This window comes from Hyperolius riggenbachi, chromosome 5, assembly GCF_040937935.1.
Source record: "Hyperolius riggenbachi isolate aHypRig1 chromosome 5, aHypRig1.pri, whole genome shotgun sequence".
Lineage (NCBI taxonomy): Eukaryota > Metazoa > Chordata > Amphibia > Anura > Hyperoliidae > Hyperolius > Hyperolius riggenbachi.
In genome coordinates, this window is record NC_090650.1 from 131319709 (window position 1) to 131343722 (window position 24014).

The 24014-nt window shown below is 42.2% G+C and overlaps 1 protein-coding gene across 3 annotated transcripts in view; it reads right to left on the bottom strand.

Moving 5' to 3' along the window:
* The window catches only part of DNAJC13 (DnaJ heat shock protein family (Hsp40) member C13), a 295032-nt gene that overhangs the window by 57580 nt on the left and 213438 nt on the right, over window positions 1-24014 (bottom strand). For all 3 annotated transcript variants that reach the window (XM_068236264.1, XM_068236262.1, XM_068236263.1), the window contains 11 exons: window positions 23453-23654; window positions 23231-23346; window positions 20773-20851; window positions 18536-18671; window positions 17297-17478; window positions 9077-9151; window positions 7260-7379; window positions 2219-2398; window positions 1929-2096; window positions 802-915; window positions 286-402 (listed from right to left, as the gene is read on the bottom strand). In XM_068236264.1, coding sequence (XP_068092365.1) covers window positions 286-402; window positions 802-915; window positions 1929-2096; window positions 2219-2398; window positions 7260-7379; window positions 9077-9151; window positions 17297-17478; window positions 18536-18671; window positions 20773-20851; window positions 23231-23346; window positions 23453-23654 — 1489 coding nt within the window. The remainder of the gene's footprint in view (window positions 1-285; window positions 403-801; window positions 916-1928; window positions 2097-2218; window positions 2399-7259; window positions 7380-9076; window positions 9152-17296; window positions 17479-18535; window positions 18672-20772; window positions 20852-23230; window positions 23347-23452; window positions 23655-24014) is intronic.

Below are 24014 nucleotides of genomic sequence, written 5' to 3' on the forward strand. Positions count from 1 at the left end.
AAGGCTGCTCCTCCTCTCAATTTGGTTGAAAACCTTCAGGTCCTGCAACTGGCTTGTTGCAGTGCCGAGTCCTGACACCTGTGACCATGTAAATGTCATGTCATCACAAGTGGAGCTGTTATCAGTGAGACATGACGCCTAGGAGGAAAAACACGCTACACGGGGATGCCGAAGAGGTGAGTGAACATCACTGTTCTCATTGTACACTCTGCATAAACCCATGCTCCCCTCTATGCCACTGCACCACCCCTTTCTTGTTGAAAGATTTAATTGAAAAACACTCACCTCCAGCTGGAAAGTGGGCTGCTCATTGTATACGCGTACAAAAATTTCTCCCACAATGAGCTCCTTGGCGTGATCGCCAAAAACAAAATCAGCTCCAAAGCTTTTATCACATTCTCCCTAAAAGAAAACAAGCCAAAGACTTACTGGACAAAACTGGATGCCTTAAAGTGCACTGATCCCCCTTCCCCTCAATCACTTTTAGATTCTATGCTACCCAGTGCCAAAGATAAGTAATAGTTAAGTGAGTTGACTTAGATTATGTTAGTGTTTGGAGTTAAAGATCTCAAATTGATCAATAGTAATTGTCAAAAGAATTAATGAATAATTCTGAGCGATAATTCATGAACATACTTAGTACTACCATGCAGTCTTTTCAATGTGATCTCTAATATAAAGCTATCAGCCCAAGTATCAAGATCTACTGCCATCTCCTGGCAGACAGAGAGAAATGTGAATAATGAAATCAGTGTATATGAAATCAATGTACGTTATCATGAGACATAGTGAATGTCTTACCCGTCTTATCATGCTTTCTTGTTCACCTTCAAGAAATTCTAAGAGCTCAGCTCTTGTGCCATTGTTCCATATCAGATAGGGGCTTTCTGTATTGCTGTTCAGCATTTTGAGAGTCTGGAGACAAATGAATATGTACAATATATAGAGTATTTTCCTAAACATCACGTATTCAGTACTGTAAGAAGATACAAGGCTTTGCACATAGTAGATTAGCATGCATAAACAAACTTAATAGCTTACCCTTTTTTTGTTGTTGTTGCTCAAATTGACTTTTTAAGGCAGCTATAGTCAACCCTGTGGCTTGGGATTCTGAGAGCTTATGTAAATGACGACCCACACCCCAATGGTGTAACTATGGCAAAAACCTCCCCCTATGTGACAGTAGCTTCCAGTCCCCTCCCTTCCTAAACTCCACCCACCCATTAAAACAGACCTAAACTCTTGCACAGCAGACACGATAAACACATATAGCTGCTTTGTTTGCAGAGAACTGCCTGTCTCTACCCTTCATCTGCAAGTGTAAATCAGGGCTGTCAGCTGTGTCTGAACTGTGCCAAGGTATGCCTTTCTTCTGGGCTAATATGTAAACACTGAAGGTTAACCCTTTCTGTGCTCCCAGGAAGTCCAGGAAGCGAACACTGCAGGTTGATTGTAGGAGTTGTAAAGAAGAAATGTGTTTTTTTCTTTAAAGGTTATTATGCCATTGATTATCTGTTAGAGCAGAGAGAAAGTTCCGAGTTTAAGTCCGCTTTAAGCAGAGAGTAGTACATAACCTGCAGTCGAAAGCAGGACAGGTCCTGCTCCCTCCTATTCCAAGTAGCTCAACACCGCACCATGCAGCCAAATACCATGATGCATGTCATATCAAGAGAGCATCAGGGTGATAGTTTGAATGGTTTGGCAATGAGCTGCAAAGAGGAGTGAGGAGGACTTTTCCCACCGCCAAGAGCAGGTAAAGTATAACACTCCGCCTCTGCTCGGCATGTTAACCAAGGAGAGACCCTCTTTAGCCCACTGTGACGGCGGGAGTTGCAGGGGCTATTGTTACGCCACTGCCTATAACATCTTATACATGAAACATGTTACAACTGGGCTGCATATACTTCAACAGACACACAGTGTAGTACCTCTGCAGGAGATGAGACAGCCAGCTTCCGAGCAATGTATGGGGTGAGCATTCCAGCTAAGCTCTTCCGTATGGTTGGGTTTTCTGGAGTAGCCTGACTTTCGCTTAAATAACCACCTAATCGGCTAAGTGCAAGAAGACTGAGTTTGGCAAGACTATTTGCAACTTCCTGCAATTAACAGAGAAAAATGTGTCAGTTAGTGACAAGACAGAATATCAATATAACATATTTTCACAGTGAATTATTTCCATTATGGATCAATCTCTGAACAGCTCACAGCATGTCAATACCTGTTGGTTAGTGTCTTCATTTTTCTGAATGCCACTTTCCTCCAAGGTAAAGTCATAATTGAAAGGATACATAAGTAGGTGCCACATAATCCCTGCATGAAACAAGTGTGTCTGAAGAAAGTAATCCACAGCGAAGGAGCTCACACATTCCACGGCCTGGGCAGCCAGCTTCTGGACCCGCTGTGAACAAGATGGGAGTACAACGGTATGATAGGTGTCATCTACTACTCACACAACAACTAACATTGAACACTTAGACTGCTACCGACGTCTATAGATGTTCTGTGTTTCAATCTATCCCTCAGACAGAACCATACAAAGTTTTGATGTCCTTTCCATTAAGAAGGCCAGACATAGGGTTTTACAGAGAGAACGCAGCGAACTGTTTCGGAGAAACTCCGGTTTCAGGAATGGGCAACGTAAGGGGATATCTTTTGAACCCCGTACAGTCTAGAATATAATATGGTTATCAACGTTATTAAGAAATACTTGCCCATCCTGCATACGGACCCAAAAAATTGTATGGTTCTGTCTGAGGGATGTAACTTTTCCTCTCGACGCGCCCCTACTTTAAGTTCTAGACTGTCACCTAGCCTTTTTCAAAGCTCCACCAAGCAGTCCCCTACCTGGTTAACATACAAAGGTTCCTATAAGTGTGGCTATAATACATGCAGATACTGCCGTGTTCATAATCAAACACGCAAAATCCTTTCCATTTTTAAACAGGAAAGGTATGACATGCGTCAGTATATCAACTGCCGCTCCAATAATGTAGTGTATTTAATCACGTGTGAAGCTTGCCAATTACAGTATGTAGGATGCACGACCCGGCCTTTACGTCAACGCATTTCCGAATACTTTAATGGGCCTGGCAGATGCTTGAGGAATAATGCTTATATCACACAAGTTTCCAATGTGGCTAAGCATTTCCTACATACCCACCAGGGGGATATGTCACACTTCAAATTCCAGGGGATAGAAAGGGTGACTTGCCCACCCAGAGGAGGTGACATTCTTAGACTGCTCCTCAAACGGGAGGCTTTTTGGATTTGGAGGCTGGGTACCCGGGTCCCAGCAGGTCTCAATTCCAGTCTGGATATTAGTTTGACTTATGATACAAGATCCCAGTAATTCCATTACTTCATGTTTTCCTTTTTCCTCCCTACCATGTCTTTTTGTTCTATCCATTTTTATGCTTATGGAAACTATGCTTACCCATACTGCTGTTCTACAATTGATATGGTACCTGATTGTATACGGTTTCATGGTTTTAAATGTTGTTATTTGGCTACTATATATATATATATATATATATATATATATATACACATACATACAGGGGGTGCAGAGTTATTAGTATTTTGACCACATCATCCTCTTTATGCATGTTGTCTCACTCCAAGCTGTATAGGCTCGAAAGCCTACAACCAATTAAGCATATTAGCTCCAGTCTGACTCCAGACGCCAGCAAGGTGGAGGTGGAGTACTGGTTTGGGCTGGTATCATCAAAGATGAGCTTGTGGGGCTTTTTCGGGTTGAGGATGGAGTCAAGCTCAACTCCCAGTCCTACTGCCAGTTTCTGGAAGACACATGAACATGAAAACATGATTTTCATGCAGGACAATGCTCCATCACACGCGTCCAAGTACTCCACAGCGTGGCTGGCAAGAAAGGGTATAAAAGAAGAAAAACTTGCAGCCTTAGTGGTATGCGCTGGCGTTCTCCTCGCTGTTCAACCAAATGTAAGTTCCACATTTTTTTTTGCATAGCTGCTCCCAAGGTTTTAAATTTAGGTTAGGTCACTTGCCCGGAGGTTTGCCTCACCGTGGCGCAAGTGTCTAGTATAATATACTTTGCAAGCAAACCATATTGGAAGCTAAAGTTCCTCCTAGTTTAATAAATGTCCGCACTTGTCTTTGGATGCAGGGCATGTATTTTTCAGTCTAGCAGAGGCGGTGTATGCCTGTGCGATTAACCATTCAATTGCAGCATGTGTTTAGGGACGCGCAGCCTTCCCCCCCCCCTTTTCTTAACTTTGTAACTATGTAACTGTCAGGTTAGCTGCTCCCAGCCCCTCCTCCTGAGTTTCCTGTTTGCATAATAAGTAGTAGCAGATTTGCATATGATTTGCATCTGAATTGAATGCAAAGTGTGCAGAAAATCTATTTAGGTGCTGCACACTGAGCTGGTGGTCATTTCGGATGCAGCCTTAGTGGTATGCGCTGGCGTTCTCCTCGCTGTTCAACCAAATGGAAGTTACACATTTTTTTTGCTTAGCTGCTCCCAAGGTTTTAAATTTAGGTTAAGTCACTTGCCCGGAGATTTGCCTCACCGTGGCACAAGTGTCTAGTATAATATACTTTGCATGCAAACCATATTGGAAGCTAAAGTTCCTCCTAGTTTAATAAATGTTAGCACTTGTCTTGGATGCAGGGCATGCATTTTTCAGTCTAGCAGAGGCGGTGAATGTCTATAGGCAACTAACTGCACTCAGATGAAAGGGGGCCGAATAATTATGCACACACCACAAATGTTTGGAACCATGTACGATTTTCGTTCCACTTCTCATGTGTACACCACTTTGTGTTGGTCTTTCATGTGGAATTCCAATAAAAATGGTTCATGTTTGTGGCAGTAATATGACAAAATGTGGAAAACTTCAAGGGGGCCGTATACTTTTGAAACCCACTGTATGTGTATAATATATATATATATATATATATATATATATATATATATATATATATATATATATATATATATATATATATAAACATTTTTTGTATGTATTGCTTTAAGACAGGAACTACTCCCACCCGGGGGTGGGTACCTGACTATATATACCTGTAGTATACACCTGTCTGTTAGCTATGATTAAGGAGCCATTTAGAGCTCCGATACACGTGAGTCTGTACCTGTTTGTCCTGTGATGCATTGAATACTACTGCCTACTGCCTACTGACATTTAAATCCCTGAATCATTTAGGCCCTGGATACATGAAAGATATGTTACAGCTGCGTAGCAATCCCCGCATTCTCAGATCAACAGGTTCTAATAATCTAGTCATACCCAGAGTCCACTTGGAAACTTTTGGTCCCAGAGCCTTCTGTCATGCTGCCCCTACGTTTTGGAACTCCTTACCTCAACAGATCAGGACAGCTCCATCCCTGGACGTGTTTAAATCCAGACTGAAAACCCACCTGTTCAGTTTGGCATTTGCAGAAATATAACTTTTGTTGTGTGAATACTTCATCCTACTAATTACTGAATCTGAGAGAGCCTAAGCGCTTTGAGTCCTATGGGAGAAAAGCGCTATAGAAATGTTATTGTATTGTCTTGTATTATTGAATAAAGATTTGGACATTTTAACTGCCATCTGGTGTAGCGGGATATCTCCCTTTGGAACTGGTTTGAAAAAGACACCTATGGATCTCTGGCTCCGACCTGGCAGAGCTTGGATGGCTGTAGCGGCCCCAACTTTTACTACTAGTCCAACTCCTCTTCTGCAAATTTCCTTATATTCTTTACAAAAGCACTCCCTGCAAAGGACCTTAAAAAAGATGCTGGTCAGCCTCCATTCTAACTTGCACACTATATTGGTAGTTAGACTGAGCAACTGCTTTTCCATAAGGGCTTTTTGAAAATAGAAAACCTTGACAATTTTCCCACAAGGAAATTGACTAGTCCAAAATCTATCAAATTAATCAGATTTTTACTAGCTACCACAACATCCTATCTACACCAACATCTCCCTTCACCAACGGTTGGGCATTCCCTTGAGAGACAGAGGTAACATTACCACACTCACCCTTCCAGAGCATCAGCCCAGATGCTAGACACCACAGGAACACTTTGGGTATACCTCTTCCATTGGTGGATGTGTCTGGTAATAGTGCTATACAACTGCCCAGAATTTGAGTGTGAAAAAAAGAGCTTGTAAAACCCCTTACACATCTACCGTTTATAAATGTTAAAGTCAATAACATAGACTGGAAGCTGTAATATTGTATCCTCTGTCTCTTGCTAGAAGTATTCAGGTTCCTCTCCAGCACTTCAATCTTCATCAGCTGGACCAGACACCAGATTGCCTCAAGAACTAAAGCAGAACCCAGGTGATGCACACTAACTTGTGGTAAGCAGTCCTGTGGTATATTTTGCTACATGACAGTATTTTCTGTAGGTTTTTTTTGTTTTGTTTTGTTTTAGGAAGCAGGGTACACTATTTTAGATTTATATTTTATTTTAGCAATCTGAAAATTAGTCTATGCCCTTGCTACTTTTTGTATGTAACCAAAACCCCTGTATCGGCTTCATGCACCACACTACCTGTAGCTTTAATCAATTAAAATGCTGAAAGTTAATACTACGGTTAAAGAGAGTCTGAAGCCAGATTAAAAATGGCTTTTTAGCTTAGATTCAGCAGGGGCATGTTTCCCCCTGCTAAAACGCCGCTATTCCGCGGCATAACGAGGGGTCTTTACCCCCCAAATCCCCCCTGCTACCTCCATGGAGCGCTTCCTTGTGAGGCAGGGTTATAAGCTGCAGCCCTACTCTCCCCCGCCCCTCTCAGTCTGCCTTCTCTGAGAGGGGCGGGGGAGAGGTGGAGATCCGCTGCTGACAGACGCGTGTGAGGCAGGGCTGCAGCTCATAGCTCTGCCTCACACGGAAGCGCACAGAAGCAGCAAAATCCACGACCAAGAAAGTCGTGGATTTTGCAGGGGGGATTTGGGGGGTAAAGACCCCTCGTTATGCCGCGGGATAGTGGCGTTTTAGCAGGGGCAAACATGCCCCTGCTGAATATAAGCTAAAAAGCCATTTTTAATCTGGCTTCAGATGCTCTTTAAGCAATGCTGTTTTTGTACATGTTGCTTGGAAGATGAATGTGTTAATACACATTTGATCACATTTTATCCACCACAATTTAATACTTTAGGAAGCATGGACACAGCTTGGATTATAAAGTAAGAGGAAAGCAGTCATTGACATTGCGTCACGTATGACTCTTACCACAGTAAATAGCATACAGCAGTACAGTCTCACCTTGCCATAGTACAGAACTCTGCAGAGGTCTTTAATGATATTTGGCATTTCAGTAATTTTCTCTCTGCATTCTTCAAACTGAGCAGCAACACTATAACACTTGCAGATGTGTCCACACACCTAACAATACAATAAATAAATGCGGTTAGAACAATGAAAAAACAATATTTTTCATGGACCTTACCATGCCTACATTTAATTTAAATATGGTTTACTGGCCAAAAGAAGACAAATCAACATTCATCTTTATGTGATACAGATAACTTCAGCATTGCTCTGTTTCTATTTTGTGCTACTTATAAAGGTATTCAGCTGGTACTTTTTGTTTAGTTGAAAAGTTTACTTTGACATCCTTATGAAATAAGACCAATAAGGGGCGGCTCTCTCATTCTGGGATATGAAATTATAATATATGAGAAATGCCACAGCGCTAGGTGATCAGATTTCTAGGCACACAATAGAACCATTCCACCCCGAGAGATCCCTCTTGCAAGCTTCAAACTTGTATGTGTAAGCTCAGTGCACAAAAAAGATAAAGAGGGATGCTGTCAGTGGATCAAATCCATTAGCACGTCTTGAAATGAACTGGATTGTGAAACTGAACTGTATGTACCCCAATGGTCTTAACATAGATTTTAATTTAAAGTGTTTTTTAGCTAATTTGTGAAAAAGAAGAAGATGATTAAGGTAGGATTCCTTTTTTTATAAACCTTATGGTATTAGTGAAATTCATTTTAATCACTGTTTCCACACATGTGAACAAAGGGTCTACATAGGAAGTTATGGAAAACTAATAACAGACGCTCATACCGTACCAAATATGCGCAATCAAATAGTTTGTGTTCCTTTTGAAGATGAAAGACTACACATGGACAAGGATTTTGTGTATTTTATTTATTTTGCTTCATATAGAGATGATAAATTATGAAAATGACTGTTTTATATGGACTGTTCCAAGCATGCAATATGCATTTAGGCCACTAGATGGTGGCAGATGTGAGGAATTGTAAGACTGCATAATGTATACTGTATGCATTGCTTTTAATGTGATTTTTCATGATTATTGATGAAATGCTTCATGTATGTGCAATAGTTGATGAAATGTCTTTTCAATATGTAAACAGTGAATTTTACAAGACATTACTCTGTGATGAGGGGCACCTGGTGCAGCTTTGACCATATACTGTTATATTCCCCTGTTAATTGCCTAATGAAGCAGATTATACCTTCAAAACGGGTTGCAACTTTTTGGGGAGTATGTCAATAAATGTATGTCGTTTTTAAATTGACAGTTTTGTGTCTGCTTTTAGGAGGCAAGTCCACCACTGCCTTCCAAGCAATTTTTAAGTATTTTAGTATATTTTATTATTTTGGCACCTCTGTTTACCTTCTATAAGTATTACATGTAGCAACACAAGGGTGGGAAGTGCTCTATCCGAAGAGGGTCCTAGTTGGCATAGGACCCACCAAATGTGAGTGTAACTTGCTGTTCAATGGCTGTTTTATACAATAAAGACAACTTTTTGATTTGATCCACTGAGAGCATCCCTCTATCTTTTTGTGCACAGAGCTTGCACATACAGGTTTGAAGCTTGCAAGAGAGATCTCCGTAAGTGGAATGGATCTATTGTGTGCCTAGGAATCTGATCACCTAGCGCTGTGGCATTACTCATATACTCTACATTGCTGGATGAAAAGGATATATCTCAGGCACGGCTGCGGTGTTTTGTCTGAGAGGTCAGAGGTTATTACATTGGGCTACCTCTACAATACTATATACTTATGAAATGATAATATGCTCACAACGTCTATATTACCTGAACAGGCATATCATCTGGTTTACTTGATCCAGTTAACATTGAAACACACCGTGAGAAAGCATCTTGTAGGACCTAAAACAAAAAAACACGGCTAGGTTTTTAACTAGAAAAAAGCATCTTGTAGTACCTGAAGCGAAAAAACAGGTTATTTTTAACCATAATTTTCAAGCTTAAAGTAAACCCAGAAGTGGCAATAGACAAAAAAAAAAAGATGCTTACATAAGAACAGGGAAACCTCTGGACACTCCAGAGGCTTACAGCATCCTCCTCTAGACCCTAGGTATTTAACGTGTGGCACGCGTACCACAGGGGGTACTTCTGATGGTTCCAGGGGGTACTTGGACTTGATATACTTAACCACTTCGCATTCCTGGGTTTTTACCCCCTTCAGATTCCTGACAATTTTGATACTCAGCTGTGTTGCTTTTAATACAGTAATAACTTTTTAATTACTTATGCTATCTAATTGAAACATGTGTTGTTTTTTTCAGGACAATCTAGGCTTTCTCTCAGTAATATTGTTTCCAAGCAATTATTTTATTTCATATGCATATGACAAGGAAAAACAGATGTAAAAGCAGAAAATATACATTTTTGTCACTTTTCACCCTGCCTAATTTTCACATGACAAGTGATTTTGATATAAAACACTTCAAAAAATGTTCTTTGGCCCTTCCTGGTTAAAATGATGTGCCATAGGCCTTATTTTGTTACTAACTGACCACATAGTGGGCCTTTATAAGAGACCTGCGTACTTGGATTTTTGAAGGGTATTTTTTTCCTTTCCTTTTTATAGCGTCAGGCTTCCTTCACAGAGTCCTATGTGTGTCAGAACAGAAAATATGTACTACAAGTGCCACCATTTTGAAAAGTAGAGATCCAGGGCTATACAAAGATGGGTATATTGTGTCCGTTACATTTTTGTGGTTTTGCTGAAAATTGCACAAGTGTGACCACTTGTTAGAAAATAAATATTTTTTTGACTGTTGGTGACAGTTTGTCGCTAAGCATTTTGAAAATGACAGGTGCCACTGAAATAAAACACTGGAAAATGTATTCTTCAGCTTCTCACGATGAAAATGATGTGCCATAGGCCTTATTTTATTACTAGCTGACCACGTAGTGGGTCTTTATAAGAGACCTGCGTACTTGGATTTTTGAAGGGCATTTTTTTCGCTTTCCTTTTTATAGCGTCACGCTTCCTTCACAGAGTCCTATGTGTGTCAGAACAGAAAATATGTACTACAAGTGCCACCATTTTGAAAAGTAGAGATCCAGGGCTATACAAAGATGGGTATATTGTGTCCGTTACATTTTTGTGGTTTTGCTGAAAATTGCTCAAGTGTGACCACTTGTTAGAAAATAAATATTTTTTTGACTGTTGGTGACAGTTTGTCGCTAAGCATTTTGAAAGTGACAGGTGCCACTGAAATAAAACACTGGAAAATGTATTCTTCAGCTTCTCATGATGAAAATGATGTGCCATAGGCCTTATTTTGTTACTAGCTGACCACATAGTGGGCCTTTATAAGAGACCTGCATACTTGGATTTTTGAAGGGCATTTTTTTCGCTTTCCTTTTTATAGCGTCAGGCTTCCTTCACAGAGTCCTATGTGTGTCAGAACAGAAAATAAGTACTACAAGTGCCACCATTTTGAAAAGTAGAGATCCAGGGCTATACAAAGATGGGTATATTGTGTCCGTTACATTTTTGTGGTTTTGCTGAAAATTGCACAAGTGTGACCACTTGTTAGAAAATAAATATTTTTTTGACTGTTGGTGACAGTTTGTCGCTAAGCATTTTTAAAGTGACAGGTGCCACTGAAATAAAACACTGGAAAATGTATTCTTCAGCTTCTCACGATGAAAATGATGTGCCATAGGCCTTATTTTGTTACTAGCTGACCACATAGTGGGCCTTTATAAGAGACCTGCGTACTTGGATTTTTGAAGGGCATTTTTTTTGCTTTCCTTTTTATAGCGTCAGGCTTCCTTCACAGAGTCCTATGTGTGTCAGAACAGAAAATATGTACTACAAGTGCCACCATTTTGAAAAGTAGAGATCCAGGGCTATACAAAGATGGGTATATTGTGTCCGTTACATTTTTGTGGTTTTGCTGAAAATTGCACAAATGTGACCACTTGTTTGAAAATAAATATTTTTTTGACTGTTGGTGACAGTTTGTCGCTAAGCATTTTTAAAGTGACAGGTGCCTCTGAAATAAAACACTGGAAAATGTATTGTTCAGCTTCTCACGATGAAACTGATGTGCCATAAGCCTTATTTTGTTACTAGATGATCATGTAGTTGACCATTATATTCAGCCTGTGCAGGAGCAGCAGAAAGAATTCGTGGCCCCTTCATCCGCCATTGTCAATATAGTATCCTATGCAGGGCAAATGGCAACATCCACCACAGAGACTGCATAGTCACTATGTGCTGATAAATCAAATATAAAATGAAATGAAATATCCACTGCATTTTGCCAGCTTTCGCTGTTTCCACCAGGCACCACGTGGAGGTAGCAGCAATGCCTAGCTCTTTTTTTTTTGTTTGTTTTTTTTTACTTTTTTTGTCTTTTTACTTTTCTTTTACACTTTTTTTTATTGTTTGATATTCATTTATGTGTATAACTGCAACATAAAAAAAAAAACATGAACAAAATACAGTCATAAACAATGACCAACTGTAAAAATAAGAATATAATGTGGTGGCCCGCTGGGAATGGTGGCCCTTAATTAATGGCACATGCCTTAGGCTGCCCCTGGTCTATTTTCTTTATTTTTGGAAAAGTTTTTTTTTTTTTTTTTTCAAATAGAGCTGGTGGCTACAGAATTTTTTTTGGGAGATAGGCATGGTTCTAATAATTGGTGACCGTATGGTATATTTTATAACACGGAGTAAAGCAGAGGCCTGGGTGGGAGGGACAATCTGGACAGTAATATCTTGTGTCCCTTCTTATTTGATGTTTGGCACACACTTTGCACCTCTTCTGAGGATATTTTTTCAGGGGATTAGGAGGAAGTGCTTCCATAAAGTGCCTGTCGCAGAGTCTGATGATGTCTTCGCACTGGGATTGGTCACTGCGTACTGGTGTTGTGCCAGATCCAAAAAGGAAAGATGCAATGATCTGTTCCTGGAACTGCAGGTATGACCCGGTATTGCCTGCTTTTCTGTATGCCACATGGGCATTGAACATTGCCATTTGAAGCAAATAAATCCCTACCTTCTTGTACCAGGATTTAGTTTTTCTAGCTACCAAATATGGGGCCAACATCTGGTCGGACAGATCCACTGCTCCCATATGCTTGTTGTAGTCATCTATCGCAATAGGCTTGACAGTCTCTGATCGGCGAGACGTCACTAACACTGTGCCCTCTGTGTGCATGGTGGACAGCATAAGCACATCTTTTTTGTCCTTGTATTTTAGTGCCAGGACTTCATTGCTGCGCAGACTACAAGTCTCCCCCTTTTTCAATTTTTTTTTCAGGACTTCTTGCGGAAAGCCTTTTCGGTTTGCCCTGATGGTACCACAGGCAACGGTGTCAGCCGAAAAAAGAAATTTAAAAAGTGGCAAGCTGGTGTAGAAATTGTCTACAAATAGATGATACCCCTTATTTAGTAAGGGGGTCATGAGGTCCACCACAATTTTTCCATTGGCTCCCATATCTGCTGGGCACCCCTCTGGCTGTAGCATGCTATCTCGCCCCTCATAGATGCGAAATGCAAAGGTGTACCCTGATCCGCTTTCGCAAAGCTTATAGAGCTTTACCCCATACCTGGCTCGTTTACTGGGGATGAACTGTTTGAATCCAAGCCGGCCATGAAATGGCATTAGAGATTCGTCAATTGCAATTTCTCTTCCAGGCACACACATTTCACTGAATTTTAAATTCAGGTGATTTATAAGCGGCCTTAATTTAAAAAGCCGGTCTCTGCCTGCATTGTCTGGACTCTTGTTTTGACTATTGTCATTGAAATGCAGAAATCTCATGATCATCTGATAACGCAGCTTTGGCATAGTTGATGAGTACAGAGGGGTGTGATGTATGGCATTTGTACTCCAGTACATTGCGAGCTGCGATTTTTTTGTTAGCCCCATGTTGAAAGTTAGGCCTAGAAACACTTTCAACTCCGACAAGTTTGTTGGTGTCCATTTCCGGGTATAAGTGGACCTGGGGTGGGACTCAATGAATTGAGAGGCATACAAATTTGTCTGCTCGACAATAAATTGCAAAAAGTCGTCATTGACGAATTGCTGGAAAAAATCGACTGGTGACATATTCCCTGTCATGTCAACCATTAAGCCACTGTTTGCAATGAAAGGAGGGATTTGGGGTGCTTGCATGTTTGGCGGTACCCACAGTAGGTGTGACATGTCCAGTGGTACCTGCTGACTTTGCTGCTGGCTGCTAGCCCCTGGAGCACTAGTGCCATCTAAAATGTCCATGGGTTCCTGAGGACTTTGCTGCTGGCTGCCTGCCCCTGGAGCACTAGTGCCTGCTGTGCTCCCTCCTCTGCGATCTGATGACGCCTGTGTCTCAGAGTCGCTGCCACTGGGAACTGATGCAGGGACAACAGGATGCACAGTAGCAACTCTTGCCTGCTCTGATGGCCCTTCACCTTCATCAGAGCTGGAGTCGCCGTCTGACAGCGGGTCGGAATGTTCAACCGGCAGCCATTCTTCGCCGTCAGATTCGCAGTCAGATTCTTCGTCGCTGCCGCTGATTTCCATCAGGGCAACGATCTCCTGTTCTGTGTATCGCCTCTTTGCCATTTTTTATAAATAGGGTACAGAACAAGATAAAGATATAATAGATAGAAAGAATTTTTTTTTTTTATTTTTTTTTTTTATGAATGAGGATGAGGAAAGTGCTGGGAATGGAAGTAGAAGAGAGGAAGGTGATGTGAGGGGGAGAGAGATGAGATCAGAAGATCAGATGATCAGATGACGATCAACTGATCAATAAGGGGTCAGCAAACTAAAACACTAATAGGGGGGGAGGGGGGCAGTATAAAAAGGGCCTAGGACAGCTAGATCAGCTAGATTAGTACAGTGTGATCAGTACAGTGTACTGAACACACAAGGGATAGTTAGGCTGGGAAGGGGTTAAAAACAGAAATCAAATATAATTTATTTCCACAGTGGATCCACACAGCTCACACAGCTCTGCACACAAGCTGCTCCACCTCAGATCTCACACTGACGAGAGATCTGAGGCTTCAGCAGCTTTAGGTGGCAACAATGTAATGTTTACATTGTCACAGTGTGAATGAGAGCTGCCATTGGCTATGGCAGCTGTCATTCACAGTAAAAACGATCTCATTGGTTCTGTGAACTTCTGTTCACATGCACCAATGAGAGGATCGCGCGGACTCACGGGCGCGCGCAAGTGCGCGGGCGCGCACAGCGCTGCTTAGACTGCAGGACGTGAGTTTCACGTCTGGGAATGCAGGCAGGGACAGAGCATGACGTGAAACTCACGTCCAGGAATGCTAATTGGTTAATATAACAAATTTAGAGTTTTCGAAAATTATAAATATTATTTAAACACCAAATTAGTATTTTAACTAATTAAAAAGCAATAGTAAATGCTTGTTTAGAACCAATTATCATGTACTACAATTAAATATATATTCATCAAGGGGTACTTATGATGTTTACTATGCTAGGGGGTATTTGGTGAGTACAGGATTTTAAAAGGGGTACGTACCAATAAAATGTTGAGAAACACTGCTCTAGACCAACACTGCTGTTGTGACCCTCTTTAAGATTGCGTCTGTGCTCCTCTTCATGCATGGGCGTGCTACACCAGCAAGATGATGGCCATGTTTGTGCAGCAACGCAGAGCCACTCATGAATGAGTTCCGGCTTACTGCACAGTTGCAGTGTGGTTGCCCTCATGCATGAAGCCACAAAACATTCAATAAGCTCTTGTTGGATATGTTTTGGAGGTACACTTGTGGCAGCAGTGGGGTCCAGGAGCATGTGGGAAACCTCTACCACAAAGGCCCCCAACCTTTTTGGACCAGCGGACCACTTGTACACAAGACATTTCTTTCAAGACCCAGCAGATTGCGATGGAGAGAAAACAAGCGCATAAAACACAAAGTGTATATATGAGCCTCCTTATGATGAGATTAGTTTTTTCAAAGAAAACTTGAAATCTTAATGTCTATTTATACTTCCCTGAGGTTTACTCCAGCCCCATGAGGCGTAGGGGCTTACTTGCCGTCCTCTCCATTCGGCCCCCCACTTATCCGGCCAGCCATGCTCTTCTTGTGCACCCTCTATCACGGTCCCACAGACGGGAGCATTCTGCACCTACGTAGTAGTACTGCACGGGCACAGAACACTCCCAGGTACAGAAGCAGTGCCTGTGCCCGGCCGAGCATGTGCAGAAGCACACAACTGGCCATATTAACAAATCTAGCACAAGAACGAAGATGCCAGAGAAGAAGGCTAAGGAGGCCACACACCTCATGGGGATGGAGAAGCCCCAGGTAAGTATAAATAAACACATTAATTAGATCTCCGGTACATTTTAAAATATATAAAACGGTGTTCAGTGTCTAAATTAAAGAAAATCTGAACTGAGGATAAATGTGCAGTCATTTACTTACCTGTGGCTTCTTCTAGCTGCTTGTATTTCCTGCGGTCCATAGGTGTCCTCTGGGTCCCCTCGTTCTCCTGCAGGCTGCTCTGTTACATGTGTGACCCGAACCCAAGTTGTGGCAACTGCTTGGCCCCATCCACCTCTATTGCGCTACCATCGCCGGAAGATTCAAGCATGCGCAGAACACTTCTGGCGACCGTAGTGCTATTGACACAAGTACGTGGACTGGGATGCACACTCGCTCCCCACTCGCGTTCAGGTCGCACACGTAACAGAGCCACAGGTGGAAGAATGGAGGAGACCCAAAGGACACAGAGGGCTGGCACAGAATATGGGGGGCTTGAAGTAAAAGCCTATACATTTAACATCAGTTCAAGTTTCCTTCAGCACTACCTCACTTCCCCACTACCTAAAAAGTACAATCTGCACATAAAAAGTGCACAAAATGGCAAACATACTTACCTGCTTGATGTAATGCCAGGTTCAGGCTCTCCCTAGTCCCCTCTGTCACAGCTGCTCTTTCTAGTTAAACGGCACCCAGGGGCTCCTGCACGCTGTGTATAAAGGGCCAATTCAGGACCATAATTCCTGGTAGAGTCAATTCCTCTGATTGGGCACTTTAATGGTAGGGACAGGCTTCCAAAAACCACAGTTGCCATTGTGGCTGTGCACACTGCGACAAACAGTAGCTGCAGTGATGCAGGGGATGTAGCCCTTCATTGGCCAGTTTTATGGAAGGGCAGGACTGGAGGCTGGCACTTTGAAGAACGGGACGCGTGGGCACACTGATTGAGGAGGCGGGACTAGAGGCCTCAGATGTGAATGGCTGCTGCCACTTGAGAAAGGGGACGTGATTGGGCACACTGAAGGAGGGGGCAGGACTGGAGGCCTCCGATATGAACAGCCACTGCGGCTTAGGGAAGAGGATGTGATTGGGCACACTAATGGAGGGAGCGGGACTGGAGGCCTCCGATCAGCACGGCCGTTGGTTGAGGAAGGGGATCTGATTGTGCACGCTGATGGAGAAGGTGGGATTGAAGACCTTCGATATGCACAGCCGCTGCTGCGGCTCTCTGCATACAAGTGATTTGTTAAAACTGACTAATGACTCTGCAGACAGCAGGGGGAAAAGCCGCGGCCCACTGAAAAACGTCCCACAGACCACCATTAGCCCGTGGACCGGGGGTTCAGTGGAACCAGTGCTCTACCGGATCCAGAGGTTTACCTCTTCTTTGGTAAGTATTTGTTATTTTTTCCTCGGGTACACTTTATTAACAGGATCTTTAAAAGTTACAAAGCTTTTGTTGGAAGAAAGCTGAGGATTTATGCAGACTAAAGTAAAACGATAAGTTGCAAACAGCAACCCATCAACTTGTTTATACTTTTAACGATCATATTTATTTCTATCCTGTTATAAGCAACAGTTCGACTTTTGTTTGTCAAAGTTCATATATTGTATCTTGAATGTATTAGCATGTATCAGTCACAAAATACTGTATGCAGCTACTGGGAAAGAAATCCTCCCAGAACCCATCCACACTGTATGTGGAGAAGTGTCAACCAATAATACGCACACCGAGGAATGAAAATATATTGTACCTCAATACCATTTTCTCTCCTGAGCTCCTCGGCATTTAGTGCTGAGCAGTTGACTGTGTGAAAGGCCAACTCAGTGGCAGCAGGCAACAGAGAAACCTTAGAGAAGAGCAGATCATCAGACGTCTCCATGGTAATGGTCCTGATGAGCATGGGATAGCCAGCGTATTTGTAAGGCTGGAGGTCTGATAAAAGAGACACAAACACAATTTTACACATTACTCCATTTACATCTCTTATGTATAACAATGAAGCTTTGATAATTTCAAACAACCCCCCCCCCCCCCATTCTTGTTAAGGTTTAGTTTACACTGCAAAACTCAATTGCTATTTTAAGACAAGAGATTTTAAACAAATTAGCAATTTGGCAGCATTCCTTTAAATACAATCGCTCAGAAAATGCTACATGCAGCGCTATTGTGATTTTACCCTAAATGCAAAGCTTCAGTGAGAACACTTACATTGTATGAGATTGCCACATCACTTTGCCAATTGCCGGGGATCATCAAAGGGCTGAAAATCTCTAAATAAGTGCTGCAGTGTGAACTAACCATTAAAGCTCTCTGTGGAGTGAGCTACAGTTTGTACAGGCCCATTTCCACTAGAGCGAATCTGCATGCGTTTTCTGCATGCAGATTCGCATAGTCAATAATAGTCAATGGGCCTGTTTCCATTTGTCAGGAAATTCTGTGCGGTGGACTGTGCAGAAAAAATCTGCACAGCAGAGCCATCAGAATTCGCACACTGCAAGGTGTGGGATTCACCTGTAATGTTATGTGAATTTGCGTACGTTTTCGCGTAATATTAATGTAAAAGTACACAGGCACTGACATGGTTAAATTTGCATACTTACATATGCGAATTTCAATGCATTTTCGTGTTAAAATTTGCATACAAATGCATACGAATTCGCATCTGCATGCATTTTAGCATTGTCCGCAACGAGTTCACACCGCACTAGTGGAAACGGGCCCTTAGTGTAGATCTCATGGGGATTGGAACACATTCAGTGCTCTACATTCTGATGCACTTGTCAGAAGGCTTAATTGTTTCCCTAATGTTTGGTAGAAAAATATAGTTACTTGTAGAAACAATACGAATATTTTCCTAGGTTTCAGGTTTCATAAAAGAGTACCCCAAATGTCTGAAATAATCTATACCGTGCTTGCGCTATCACACACGCGTCAACCAATGCCTGTTTAGCCTTATAAGAGTTATTTGTGTACTGAACTTATACCTTACCTTCCCTATGCCTGTTGAAAAGGATGCTCTGAGTTTTCAGTATTAAGATGATATTTTCTGGGTCCGGTCCATCTAAGATTTTGGCTGACTTTGTACACAAGAACTCATAAGCCTTGTTGACTTTTTCAAACATATCCTGCAAAAATATAGGTACACAAAGGTAACGGGCTTAGATATAACAGGGGATAGAGCAGAGGGATACAGCAGAAATAAACATACATCAGGAGAGTGTAAAGTCATTACAGCTGAGCATTGGCAAAATGCCACCACTTCAGAGTAGAAATACTCAAACCCTCCAACTTACAACTCACCTATGCAGGGCCTATAAACTCAAAGAGTTTAAATAGCACCTTTTCTTCTATGCAAGTTTTCATTTTTTTTTTTTTTGCCAAAGCTTTTGTGCAATCTCCATGGTTATCAATAAAAAAAGTTAAAAGCATATTTGATCTAAGCTGTACCTGAAGTAATATGCAAATATGAGAATATTTCACAGGACAAAGAAAGCCCCAAAATAATTTATTTTAAATGGTGCTGTGAAATTCAGGGGATCTGCAATCAGGTTCACACAGCTTAGGCAGCCTCACACATCAAAACAATGGGTTCAATTCATCAAATAGCAGTAATACTGCGGTGCACACATAGTGCACGGCAGCAATACCTTCACTTCAGCATACAGCACCATGAGTCATGCCAGTAGCATGACTTGCCATACTAGAGTAGCATGGCCATTGCTACGGTAAAGCGTGTAACTAACGAGCATGATCAATAGTGAGGCCACTCAAGATAGGTTTCCACCAGATAAACAGAAAGAAAGCAGCTTCCTTCAGTACACAAAAATATACAGTTCCACTTTGCAAAATCAAACTAAAGTCCTGCTTTCCAGTCCTTGCATTCATTCGCCAATAACTTTATCACTACTTATCACAACAAAAAATCAATCTTGTTTTTATTTGCTACAAATTAGGCATATTGGAGGTGGTTGTTTTCAGTAATTATTTTCTATGCATTTTAAAGGGAAAAACAAGGGGGGAAAAACGGAAAAAGAACCCCCACTATTTTTCCAATCCCATACTCAATAGTTTTAAAATAAACAATGCTACTGTAAATAAAACCCACACAATTTACTTATTTATCCTTATTTGCAAAAATGATCAGTAATATACTGTACCTTCATGACATAAAAGTAAAAGGTAGAGTCCCTAAAGTAACCATTTATGTATTTTGTGCTTTATTTTGGTAACTATGGGGGGGGGGGGGGTTTAGAAAGTGTTACTAACTATAGTAAATTTATTGTTTTAATGTATTTAACTTTTTGGCCACAAGATGGTGCTATACACTTGTTTTCAAGAATGAACATGGCTCCTTATTGACGTTGTGTTCATTGATATACAGGCACTTTAATTGACTCAGGGAACACCTGTTCCCGTTGGCCAGTTACCAATGTTTAAGTCCTGCCGTGAACGAGCAGTGAGCGTGCGTTCCAAATGCTGATTGACAGGACGATATGTCCCGATTAATTTAAAGAGACTCAAACTGGACACATAAATGTTTATTTTGAATTAAGTGATTAAAACTTTTTTGTAATCTTTAATAATTTGTTCAAATGAGATTTTCATAATGAATAAAAACAATTGTTACTAAACCTAGTAAGTGAAACAAAAATTGATAAACAAGAATTGATAAATATAAATTCCTTTCAACAATATTTAAAGAGAACCCGAGGTGGGGTTCTTACATCGCAATCCCCATACAGAGGCTGGGTCTGCTTATAGAGCCCAGCCTCTGTTGCTATGTAGCTTCCTCCAAAGCCCCCCCTGCGCGGTGTGAGACCCCATTAATCACAGCCGCGCTGTCGACACACAGCGTGTCGCAGCGCGCTGTGTTTACCTCACTAATGCCAGTCTTGCTGCTCCCCCGCCTCCTGAATCGCTCCGATCCCTGCCCACGTCCCTTTCCTCGCCGCTGATTGGAGGGAAGGGACGTGGGCGGGGACCGGAGCGATTCAGGAGGCGGGCCAGAGCTGAGACTACCATTAGTGAGGTAAACAGAGCCGCATAGCGCGGCTGTGTTTTATGGGGTCTCGCAGCGCGCAGGGGGGCTAAATAGCAACAGAGGCTGGGCTCTATAGGCAGACCCAGCCTCTGTATGGGGATTGCGATGTAAGAACCCCGCCTCGGGTTCTCTTTAAATGTTAAAAAGTGTTTTACAACAAATGAACAAGTCAGAAGAATACAAACCCTTCCATCGGGATTCTTGTCTGGGTGATATTTCTGAGCAAGTCTGAAGTACGCTTTTCTTATCCTGCTCTCTTCTTGCCTTAAAAAAAATAAGAAAAGTTCAAAACATTAGTGTTAGTGATGGTCTGATGCCCCTTTGTGCTTTCTTCTGTCCCCATGTGCCTCCTCCTGTCCCCCTTTGAGTCTACTTCAGTTCCCCTCTGCCTCCTACTATCCCACTTTGCGCCTCCTTCAGTCCTCCTGTGCGCCTCCTTCTGTCCCCCTGTGTGCATCCTTCAATCCCCCTTGGAGCCTCCTTCTGTTCCCCCACCTCTGCTTTGGTCAGTCCCCTCTTTGTAACCCCTTCAGTCTCCTTGTGCGCCCTTCTCTCCCCTTGTGCTACCTCTGCCCCCGTGCATCCCTTTGTCCCACTGTGCCTAGGCTCCTTCTGTCCCAGGCTGAAGCACAGAACTGGTGAGTGCACAGATTCTGCTGCGCTATACTCTGCATTTACACACTAACCTGAGGGAATGCAGGAAGGTGTGTGTGCAATGAAATGCGACAAGGATCGGTGGGTTGTTTGTATCTCGGGGACTTCCTGTTTTAAGCCTGGAGTGACAAAAATTCTAGAAACAGCCCTGAGGCTGGTATGATGATGTACCAGGACAACCTCCAAGCTGAGGAAATGATAGCTGAGCTGTTATAGAGCACGTTTTTAGCAATCAAGTTTGCAGCTACAAATGGGAATAGTGAGGCTGGGAGCTTGTCCAAGCTCTGCAGCAGCTTGGAAATGGGGTTTAAATGCAAAAAGAAAAAGACATACACTGTTCTGCCGATCACTAACACATTCCCTTATTTTCCTACTGCCCCTAGGGCTCGTTTCCACTGTGCGCGACATGCGTCCTGCGAGACACAATGCCGGCACAGCTGTGATGTGTCTGCAGCTGAATCCCTCTAGCTGCGCTATGCACGGCTATGGGATTCGGACACGCTGATCATGCTGCAGAGCCTCAGATTTGTTTACCAGCCACGAATTTGGATGCTCTGCATAGACTTCTATAGGCTGCCAAATTCCATCCGAATTCGTGGCCGGGAAATCTGACCATTTTCGTATAAATGGAAACCTAGCCTTACTCTTTGCTACAAATGAGGTTCAACTTCAGAAATCTGTTGTGTGCGTGTATTTTTTTTTTTTTTAATAAGTTCTGTTAGAATGAGGAAGGATCAGAAGCATCACCAGGCCTTTACGGTTGTCTGTCTTCCCATGCAGGAGATTTCCCCCAACATCCTGTTCTCCATGACAGCAGATACTGAGGTGGTAAGTGAGAACACAAACGCCAATTAAAAAGCTACATATTAACCAGTGGATAAACTCCCCACACATATGCTGACTCCTCAATTTCGGATAAAAAAAAAAAAAAGCCAAAAGCTATGACACGTGGATTGGCCGATCCTCCCGTGTGCTGCTGTGCCCCCACCCTCCTATCGCAGAGTGCACATTGGAATGGCCCGATGTGTGCAGAGAGCACTGCGGAAGCATGCTTTAGTGTGCATAGCTACCTGTCCCCACTCCAGCTTGCACTCTCTAGTGTCCCAAGTGGCTTTTAAACTGGCTACTAGAGCTCCAGGCTCACTGTCATATGGCCAGTTTGGAAAGCTTCCGGGAACACAAGAGGATGCAAGCCAGAGCAAAGTCAGGCACCTATACATGGTCCTGGACGCTCTGCAGCACACTTTTCTCATGTCACCCACTGTTTATTGCCCGTGGATAGGCCAACCCCCACCACCACCACTTTACACTCAAAATTTGGGTCAGCCCATCTGCAGTGATATATGGTCATTTATTATTTCCCTACAGAAGTAAAATTATGAGTTATAACGTCAGGGCGTGTTCATGCCCTGAAAAGTTTGCAATACCTACTGTTCTCAGTGATCACATTTCATCTTACAGGAAGTGAATGCACTCACAGGGATAAAAATCTGTCAGTAGTTTATCCCCGCCCAAGCTCTATCCAAAGCTACAATAACAAGGTTGGCCTAGAGTTCCACTTTATACCATGTACACCGGATGCAGTGAAACCACTTCTGAAAATAAAATGTGGTCACTTTTTTATGCTGGTGAGGGACTAAATTATTTTTGTTTTTCCTTCCAGAGATATACAACATACATCCTTTTTCACATCCAGCTACATTTGAGTCACAGTTTAAATGGAAATATGCTTTTCCAATCATGACTGTGACTGAGCAATGCAAATGCAATTCATAACATTTACATAGCCAGAATAACCGGATTTAAAAACAGAATGCATCCCTGAAAGGTACAAGTCAATATTAGATTGTGACATTTCTGATTGTTATGACTGGCACTATGTTCACAAGACCTCTAAAACCTTAAACTGAACAGCACATTTGTGTACACAGTAGAGATTGTATTGATCTATTACTATTCTACACATCAGATCTACAAAATGGAACCTACGGGCCTTGTCCTCTTGGGAGACCGAGAACTTCATATGCATCATCTATGGACATGGTCGGAGGTTTCTTCTCCACTTCCTTTTTCCATGCATCTAAAGTGTCCTTCAGTAATCTCACCTGTGCAACAACGTATATGTAATAATATTGTAAACATTAATGCATTCATATACATTGCCTAAAGAGGATAAACACATTCAATAAAAATTATGTATGTACTGCTTACAGGGTCTTTGATTGGCCAGTTAGGGAACCGGAGTGTATCACAAAAATGTTTCAGATAGTAAATGTTGCAGAAGAGTTCATTCTCCAGTTGAGGATAGTTTATCACTGGAATGGGGCAGTACTGGTACAGCGCCCTTGTGTTACTCTGGAGGCGAGGGCTGAAATCTGCCAAGTGAGCAGCTATCTTCTCAATCATAAGCCGCCTGAAGTGAAATAAAAGGCAAAAGCATACATGGAAAGTACAACAACATACTGTAAACTTTAACCACAATAAATGTATTATTATTATGTAGTATTTATATAGCGCCAACATCTTACGCAGCGCTGTACAGTATATATTGTCTTGTCACTGACTGGTAACAGACCTAATGACAGAGGGTCCTGGTAGACCTCTCTTAGATAGACATGGCTGGATAGTGTGCTGGTTAAGGGCTCAAATTCTAATACAGGAGACCCAAGTTTGAATCTCAGTTCTTCCGTAGGAGACCTTGGGCAAGACTGCCTAACACTGCTACTGCCTATAGAGTGTGCCTTAGTGGCTGCAGCTCTGGCGCTTTGAGTCC